The sequence below is a fragment of the Chiloscyllium punctatum genome, chromosome 5 (assembly GCF_047496795.1).
Source record: "Chiloscyllium punctatum isolate Juve2018m chromosome 5, sChiPun1.3, whole genome shotgun sequence".
NCBI classification, from domain to species: Eukaryota; Metazoa; Chordata; class Chondrichthyes; order Orectolobiformes; family Hemiscylliidae; genus Chiloscyllium; species Chiloscyllium punctatum.
In genome coordinates, this window is record NC_092743.1 from 4,889,196 (window position 1) to 4,898,994 (window position 9,799).

At 43.1% G+C, this 9,799-nt stretch overlaps 1 protein-coding gene across 1 annotated transcript in view; it reads right to left on the minus strand.

The window, feature by feature from the left end:
- Positions 1–8,909, minus strand: part of ankrd29 (ankyrin repeat domain 29) — a 99,332-nt gene extending 90,423 nt beyond the window's left edge. Inside the window, exons 1-2 of the mRNA XM_072569675.1 lie at positions 8,889–8,909; positions 8,041–8,112 (exon numbers count right to left, since the gene is read on the minus strand). Coding sequence (XP_072425776.1) covers positions 8,041–8,082 — 42 coding nt within the window. The 5' untranslated portion in view covers positions 8,083–8,112; positions 8,889–8,909. The remainder of the gene's footprint in view (positions 1–8,040; positions 8,113–8,888) is intronic.
- Positions 8,910–9,799: the final 890 nt, after the last annotated feature.

Below are 9,799 nucleotides of genomic sequence, written 5' to 3' on the forward strand. Positions count from 1 at the left end.
CACTTACCCCTGCTAGGCTGTCCCTCCCAACAGTATCCAAAGCGGTATACTTATTGTTGAGGGGAACGACCACAGGGGATCCCTGCACTGCCTGCTTCCTCCCCTTCCCACCTCTAACTGTTACCCAGCTACTTCTGTTCTCTGGCGTAACTATGTCCCTGTAGCTTCTATCTATCACCCTCTCAGCCTCTCGAATAATCCTCAGTCCATCCAACTCCAGATCCAGTTCCCTAACGCGGTCTGTGAGGAGCTAGAGCTGGCTGCACTTCCTGCAGGTGAAGTCGGCAGGAGCATCGGTGGTCACCCCTACCTCAAACATCCTGCAGGAGGAATATTCCACTGCCTGCGCTGCCATAACTCTATACTTAGTCTCCAAAACAAGAACACTAAGTAGCTTACTTGTTCAGCCGAATGAGTCCTTTTTGTTAGGTTCTTACCTTCCCAGAAGTCTCTGTTGATGACTTCTGGGTTCCCGCTCCTAATTGTAAAAAAAAAACACAGACTGCGAAAAGAAAAACATTAATTTAAACTGGTCTCTGCTTACCTCCCGACTCCCCTGTCTGTGCACCCGCTGTAGCACTGAGCACTATCAGTCACCGAATTGAAGAAAGGATCTAATATGTTCAGTGAACTCATCAGATTAATACTTGGAATGGTTTGCTTGGTTTCAGGGTAAAGGTTGTATACGCTAGGTGTGCATCAGTCTAAAAGAGCTCGAGGCAACACAGTTTTGACAAAGAAATTAATTCATGGTACATTGTTGTTATATACTGGACCAGCATTTATTGCCAATTTGCTCTTGAGAATGTGGATTTGTTGGGAACAATCACATTAGCTGTAATCTTATTAAATGCTGCAGCAGGGTCGAGGGGTCAAATAGGCTACTCCTGCTCCTTGTTCAAATGTTCATACATATTTCACTAACCTCAGGAATTTGAGTTTGAGGCCCAATTAATGGTGGAGCATTTGACTTAGAGATTGATTCTTTAGAAGTCAAAATTTGAAGAGCACAGAGGATTCAAAGGCTTGTAGTACTAGAGAGGATTATAGTGATATAAAGGAGTGACACCGTGAAGAGTTTCCAAAACAAGGGTGAGATTTTTTTACATTGATGTGTTGTCAGACTGGGAGCCAATGCAATTCAGCAAGTACAAGGGATTTGTGAATGAAACTTGGTGTGAGTTAGAATATAAGGTAGAGTTTTGGAGGAGCTCAAGTTTATGTGGGTGGAACATGAGAGGCTGGCTGGGACAGCATTGGAATACTCAAGTCTAATGGTAACAATGGGTGAAGGTTTCAGCCACAGATGAACAACATTTGTGTAAACTAATATTGGGGTCAGATATGATAACAAGGTTGTAAACTGTCTTAATTTACCGCAGACACTTGTCAGCTAGGAGCATACCAGATGGCAGATTGAGTCATAGAGTCAAACAGCATGGAAACAGACCCTTCAACTCAACCCGTCCATGCTGACCAAGTTTCCTAAACTGAACTAGTCCCATTTGATTGTATTTGGCCCTCTAAACTTTTCATATCCATGTAACTGTCCAAATGTTTTTAAATGTTATAAATGTACTCACCTCTACCACTTCCTCTGGCAGATTGTTCCATACGTGCACCAGCCTCTGTGTTAAAAAGTTGCCCTTTAGGTCCCTTTGAAATCTTTCCCCTCTCACTTTAAATTTATGCCCTTTAGTTTTGGACTCACCCACCCTTGGGAAAAGACCTTGGCCATTCACCTTATATAAAATCACCTCTCAGCCTCCTACGCTCCAGGGTAGAAGTCCCAGCCTATTCAACATTTTCTTATAATTCAAACCCTCCAGTTTTGGTAATTTTTTTGAAAATCTTTTTTGCACCCTTTCCAGTTTAATAACATCCTTCCCTTAGCTGGGCAACCGGAATTGTACATGGTACTCCAAATTTGGCCTTACCAATGTCTTGTACAGGCATAACATGATGTTCCAACTCCTGTACTCAGTGCATTAACTGATGAAGGCAAGTGTGTCAAATGCCTTCTTTACCACACAGCAGGAGCAAATTATTGCAGATACTGGAACCCGTGCTGCAAACAAAAAATGCTGGTGATCACAACGGGTCAGAGGGCATCCAAAGAGAGAAAATAAGCTAACGTTTTTAGTCTAGATAAGTCTTCAGAGCTGAAGCAAAGTGTGAAGGGAGCAGTGTTTATGCGAAAGTGGGGGAGTGGGGTTGGAATACTGGGGGAAGTGGAATGTTGGTAAGGAAAGCCTGTGCGTCTGTGACACCACTTTCAAGGAACCATGTACCTGCACCCCTCAATCTCTGTTCGAGAACGCTCCCCAGGGCCCTACCATTAACTGTGTAAATCCTGCCCTAATTTGTTTTCCCAAAATGCTACACTTCTGGGGTTCAGATGCTGCTATAGGAGGGGTGGAAGGGAAGTCAAAAGAGGATTAACTTTTGAAGGTTCCTGTCTAATACTATTCATCTACATTAAACTCTGTCTGCCATTCCTTAACCCAATGGCCCAATTGATCAAGGTACAGTTGTACTCCGAGATAACTTTCTTCACTGTCCATTATACCACCAATTTTGGCCTCATCAGTAAACTCACTAAGTGTGCGTCCTACATTGGCATCCAAATAGTTTATGTAAATGAACAACAGTGGACCCATCACTGATCCTTGTGGCATAGTGCCAGTCAGAGGCCTCCAATCTGAACAACAACAACACCCTACTACCACCCTCTGTCTCCCACGGCAAACCAATTTTGTTTACAGTTGGCTAGCTGTCTCTGGATCCTTTGTGATCTTACTTTACTGACCATGTGGACCCTTGTCAAAGGCCTTGCTAAAGTCCATGTAGAGAATGTCTACTACTCTGCTTTCATGCATCTTCTCGCTAAACTCTTCAAAAAATTCTGGATAAAAGCAAATTACTGCAGATGCTGAGCTTTGACAAAAGGTCAGTTAGTCTCGAAATGTCGGCTCTTTTCTCTCCTTACAGCTACTGCCAGACCTGCTGAGATTTTCCAGCATTTTCTCTTTTGGCTTCAAAAAATTCAATCAAGTTTGAGAGACACAATTTCTCATGTACAAAGCCATGCTAACAATCCCTAATCAGTCCTTGCCTTTCCAAATGCATGTAGATCCTGTCTCTTAGAATACCCTTCAACAACTTAACCATCACTAATATCAGACTCACTGGCCTGTAGTTCCCTGGCTTTTCTTTGCAGCATCTCTTAAATAAATAATGGCAGGGCATTAGCCACCCCCGAGTCTTCCACTACCTCACCCATGGCTGCCAATGATGTAAATGTCGCTGAATGGGGCTCCACTTCTCACAGTGTCGTGGAAAAGCTTGATCAGGTCCTCAGAATTTTTAGGCATTTTAGGACCCACAACACCTCCTCTTCTGTAAAGTGGACGTTTTTCAAGACATCACTATTTATTCCCCGGTTTCCCTAGCTTCCATGACTCTTTCCACAATAAGTACTGACACGAAATATTTGTTTAAGATCTCATCCATCTCCAGTGGTTTCACATACAGAAGGCCTCATTGATCTTTAAGCGTCCCTATCCTCTCCCTGGTTACTCTTTTTCACTTAATGTGCTTCTAGAATCCCTTTGGATTCTCCTTAACCTTATCTGCTAAAGCTATTACATGCCCCCTTTTTGCCCTCCTGATCTCTTAACTGTAATTCTACAAGATAATCAGAGGGTTAGATAGGGTGGACAGTGAAAGTTTTTTTCCTCGGATGATGGTGGCTAGCACGAGGGGGTATAGCTTTAAATTGAGGGGTGATAGATATAGGACAGATGTCAGAGGTAGGTTCTTTACACAGAGTAGTAGGGTGTGGAACACATTGCCCACAACAGTACTCGACTCGCCAACTTTAAGGACATTTAAATGGTCATTGGATAAACATATGGATAAAAATGGAATAGTGTAGGATAGATGGGATTCAGATTGGTTTCACATGTCAGTGCAAATCAAGGGCTAAAGGCCAAATTATTGCACTGTAATGGTCTATGTTCTATGATAGGGTTAGGGTACAGATTCTTAATCTTAACCCTACACCCCCTATACTCCTTAAAGGATTCACTTGATCCCAGCTGTCTAAACCTGACACATGCCTCTGTCTATTTCTTGACCAGAGCCTTAATATGTCTAGTCATCCAGTGTTCTCTACTCATGCCAGTCTTCACATTAACAGGAACATTCTGTCCCTGAATTCTCGTTATCTTGAGGTTTTTGAAAGCCTCCTACTTGCCAGATGTCTCTTTACCATGAACAACCTCCACCAATTAACTTTTGAAGGCCTCTGTCTAATACTCTCAAAATTGGCCTTGCCCCAATTTAGAATTTTAAATTCTGGACCAGGCCTATCCTTTTCCATATTTATCTTCAAACTGATAGAGTTGTGGTCATTGGTTCCAAAGTGCACCCCCACTAACATCTTCAGTCATTGCCCTGTTCTATTTCTTAAGAGGAGGTTGAGTTTTGATTCTTCTAGTAGGTCTATCTACATATTGATTGAGAAAGTTTTCTTTAACGCACTTAAATTTCTTCCCATCCCAGTACCTAACACTATGGCAGTCCCAGTCTATGTTTGGAAAGTTTAAATCCCCTACTATTACAACCCTCTTATTCTTGTTGCTATTTGCGATCTCCTTATATATTTGACCCCCAATCTCCCGCTGAGTACTGGGGGCCTATTGTACAATCCCATTAAAGTGTTCACTCCTTTCTTATTTCTCAGTTCCAGCCATGTAGCTTCACTGGCTGATCCCCTAGGAATATCCTGTAAAAGTACTACTGTGATGTTTTCCCTAATCAAAAAAAGCACCCCCCTCCTCTTTTGCCTTCCCTTCTATCCCTACTATTGCAGCATCTAAACCCCAGACTATTGAGCTACTAGTTCTGTCCCTCCCTCAACCGTGTTTTTATAATAGGTATGATTTCCTCGTCCCATGTTCTTATTCATGTTCTGGGTTCATCTGCCCTACCTGTCAGGCCTTTTGCATTGCAACAAATGTAGTTTAATTCAGTCTTCTTATTCTCTGCTATGCTCTTGCCTTCTTTGTCTATTTAACTTGCTCTTTTTAACTTCTGTACCAGTCTCAACCTTCTGTCAAGATTATCACTTCTCCTAAATTGTCAGATTGATCATCAGGTAGTGCTGGGCATCCTCAGCATATGTTTGAGACCAAGATAGTTAAAAAAAAGGAGGGCGCCAATGATTTAGAGGATTCCAGATGTAACAGTGTGGGAGTGAGATCAAAAGCCATTGCAGATGATTCTTTAGTTATGACAAAATAAAATAGAATTGAAAAAAAACACACTGCATGTTCTGAGGAAACTCAGCAGGCCTGACAGCATCTGAATGAGAGAAACATAGTGAATGTTTCAAGACCAATATGACAGTTATTCAAAATGAAAAAGAGATTGGAAAATGTTTTTATATGTTTTGACAAAGGCAGGTGAAATAGGTAGTGTACAGGCCCAGTGCAAAAATCAGTATTAATGGTGGTGAAAGAGAAAAAGAGATGTAAAATGACTTTAAACCAAGACATAAAAGGGGGAGAATAGGAGAGAATGAAAATTGGAGCAGAATACTTCAAATTGTGTACAAGAAGAAAAATATACATATGTAAGAACAGAAGAATATGTGAAAAATAGGAGCAGGAATAAAGTGTGAGTCAAGGTTGTGGGGTTAGATTTAGCAACCAGGAAACTCAGAAACATGGGCTTTGGATGGTCCTGTTGAATTAAACAACTGTCCACAATGTAGGTTTTTTTGAATGCAAGCTGTAGTTAATTTCATTGAGAGAGCTAGTTGGGGTAGGCAGCAGAGGAACAAAGTGGAGCTGAGTTAGAATTGGGTTTGAGGTAGAATATACAATTGGATGTGAAGCACCCAAAAGTAAGGATGTGGTTGACCAGCTGAGGAATTTGGATTAATATAAAAATGAAAGGAAGATAGGCAGATGCTGGCAATCTAAAACAAAAACAGAAATTGCTGCAAAAACTCAGCAGCTCTGGCAGCATCAGTGGAAAGAAAACAGAGTCAACATTTTGGGTCCAGTGACCATTCTTTAAAACTGGGACTTTGGATTGCAGTTTATGAGCTGACGTGAGGAAATTGGGGTAAGTGTTGGCAAGGAACGTATCTGTGGCATTTAGCCTAAATTGCATCTTTGTAGCTGTCGGGTTTCACAAATGCCAGGAGTTTATCAAATATTTGAGGTTGAATAACGATGATTTATTTTAATTGTACTCTACAATGGACAACATAGTAAAATAAAGTGAAAAGCCTCAACTGTCGATACAATCTAACACCGTTTTAAATATTTTAAGAATAAAAAGATAAAGCTGAAAGAAAATCCATCTTTGTTCTGCCTCCTCTGCCATGAGCCCTGAGCCTTGAGCTGGCTGACCAATGACACATGCACTGCCACTCCTCTGCCACCTGTGCCGGATCCATCAATGTCAGAGTCACTACTCTTCAGGTGCTATCTCTTCATCGCCAGGCCCACCTCTCCCATGGGCCGCTAATGCTGAGTCCTGTGCTGAACTCAAACTCAAGAACCCCAACTTCGTTGATGCATGCTCACTGAATACCAGGAGACCCTGGCTCTGGGTCCACCACAACCAGGAACTGCTGCTTTGCTAACAACTAGGAATCCCTGCTCTAGGCCTACTGCAACCAGGAGTCTCTGGCTCCACTACTGCAGACTTGACAATACCTAGAGTCCTACTCCGGCATAGTCCACACCATTGTCACTTCAGCTGCTGCCGACCAATGCCTGGAGCCCCTGGTCTGGGCCCATCACGAAGAATCCCTGACTGTGGGCCAGGCCAGGCCACTGTCTCTCCAAAGGTTCTGCTTTGACTGTCCTCCTCTGCGAGGTCACCTTCTCCCCTGCCATAGAACATAGAACATTACAGCGCAGTACAGGCCCTTCGGCCCTTGATGTTGCGCCGCCCTGTCATACCAATCTGAAGCCCATCCCACCTACACTATTCCATGTACGTCCATATGCTTCTCCAATGATGACTTAAATGTACTTAAAGTTGGCGAATCCACTACCGTTGCAGGCAAAGCATTCCATACCCTTACTACTCTCTGAGTAAAGAAACTACCCCTGACATCTGTCCTATATCTATCACTCCTCAATTTAAAGCTATGCCCCCTCGTGCTCACTGTCACCATACTTGGAAAAAGGCTCTCCCTGTCCACCCTATCTAACCCTCTGATTAACTTATATGTCTCTATTAAGTCACCTCTTAACCTTCTTCTCTCTAACAAAAACAACGTGCCTCCTCTGCCATGAGCCCTGAGCCTTGAGCTGGCTGACCAATGACACATGCACTGCCACTCCTCTGCCACCTGTGCCGGATCCATCAATGTCAGAGTCACTACGGGCGGCACGGTGGCACAGTGGTTAGCACTGCTGCCTCACAGCGCCGGAGACCTGGGTTCAATTCCCGCCTCAGGCGACTGACTGTGTGGAGTTTGCACATTCTCCCCGTGTCTGCGTGGGTTTCCTCCGGGTGCTCCGGTTTCCTCCCACAGTCCAAAAATGTGCAGGTCAGGTGAATTGGCCATGCTAAATTGCCCGTAGTGTTAGGTAAGGGGTAGATGTAGATGTAGGGTTATGGGTGGGTTATGCTTCGGCGGGGCGGTGTGGACTTGTTGGGCCGAAGGGCCTGTTTCCACACTGTAAGTAATCTAATCTAATCTAATAAAACCTCAAGGCCCTCAGCCTTTCCTCTTAAGACCTTCCCTCCATACCAGGCAACATCCTAGTAAATCTCCTCTGCACCCTTTCCAAAGCTTCCACATCCTTCTTATAGTGCGGTCACCAGAAGTGTACACAATACTTTCAAAGAACTCAATAAGGTTTGTGAGGCACGACCTACCCTTCACAAAACCGTGCTGACTATCCCTAATCAAATTATTCTTTTCTAGATGATTATAAATCCTATGTCTTATAACCTTTTCCAACACTTTACCAACAACTGAAGTAAGGCTCACTGATCTATAATTACCTGGGTTGTCTTTACTCCCCTTCTTGAAGAGGGGAACCACATTTGCTATCCTCCAGTCTTCTGGCACTATTCCTGTAGACAATGACGATTTAAAGATCAATGCCAAAGGCTCAGCAATCTCCTCCTCTGCTTCCCAGAGGATCCTAGGATAAATCCCATCCGGCCCAGGGACTAATCTATTTTCACACTCACTGCCAATGGGCAGATGATGAAGAGAAAGAAAGAAAAAGGAAAGATGACAAAAAAGATAAGGAAAGAAGAGAGGAAGCGGCCAGTTGAGAACCCAAATGCTGCCTAACTTGATGGCTAGGAGGCCAAGCCTGGGAATTCTGCAATTAGCTCAATGGGTGCAGTTCCATGCTGCAGCGAGCTCATACTGAGCAATGAACAGCTCAGAAAGTAAGTTCCAGTGAAGGCCATATCATTTCTAATGCTGGCTGACCTGAATCCATACAACAAATCACCCTGCCAATTCTGGACAAAGTTTCAAAGTGATCGAAGTTTCAATTGTTTAACCCCCTGTGTTCACAGCCATCAGGGGCCAACCCAGTGAACATGAGGTTCTTATCTATTGCTGATTTATCGTTTATGTACTACAGTATTGGGGTTTCTTTGTCTGAGACAATATTACTCCAATAGGGGGCAGTGTGAGCTAACATAACACAACAGTTCAGCTTCTCCATGATGTCTAGGGGTCTGAAGGAGTATGTTTCTCTCTGAGCAAGAACATTTAAATCCATAAAGTTTCAGGGCCCCTTAGTAAAAGGACTATGCTTACTGTTTAAAAATTAACATCTCATAAGATAATTATATTGACGAATTGTAACTTTTAACAAATTAGCACTTACTTTAACCAAGCTGTGTTGTTCCCAACTCATTTCTTCCCCTTTCGCTATCTTGCTCCTTTCTTCCATGGCTCCAGCCTCTTCCCCACCCCCCCCCTCCCCTCCCCCCCAAACCCATTCCTCACTCTAAATCCAATTACTCAACCATCCACTAATGCGTTTATACTAAAGAGCCCTTTGTTTTGATAGTGATTAGTAGAATCTTAGTACTGTAAACTTTACGTTGCAGAAAGAGGCTATTAATCTCATTGAACAGGAGCGTTGCAGGAGCCCATCAGTTTCACTACCTTATTTTACAGACTTTAAGACTTAGGAGCAGAAGAAGGCCATTCAGCCCACTGAGTCTGCTCTGCCACTCAACGAGTTCATGGCTGATCTAATAGTTTGAAACTGCATTTTTCTGCCTTCTCCCCATATTTTTTAAATTCTTTTACAGATAAAAACACTGCTTGTCTATCTCAGCTTTGGATATATGTAATGACCTAGCCTCAACAGCCTTCGGTGTTAAAGAATTTCACAGGTTAAATATTCCTGGAGAGAAGTAAAACTCCTCCATATTTCTGTCTTAAATGTGCGACTCTTATTTTGAGAGCAAGCTGCCTGGTCCTGGAAACTCTCACAAGGGAAAGCAACTTTCCTGCATCTACCCTTCAAGTACCCTAAGAATCTTGTATGTTTAGGGTGTAGGTTTACTCGCTGAGCTGTCGGTTTGATACCCAGACGTTTCATTACCTGGCTAGGTAACATCATCAGTGGTGACCTCCAAGTGAAGCGAAGCTGTTGTCTCTTGCGTTCTATTAATATGTTTGTCCTGGATGGGGTTCCTGGGGTTTGTGGTGTTCACAAGCCTTGCAATCTTGTATGTTTCAATAGGTCACCTCTCATTTTGTAAAACAATAATGAATACAGGCCAT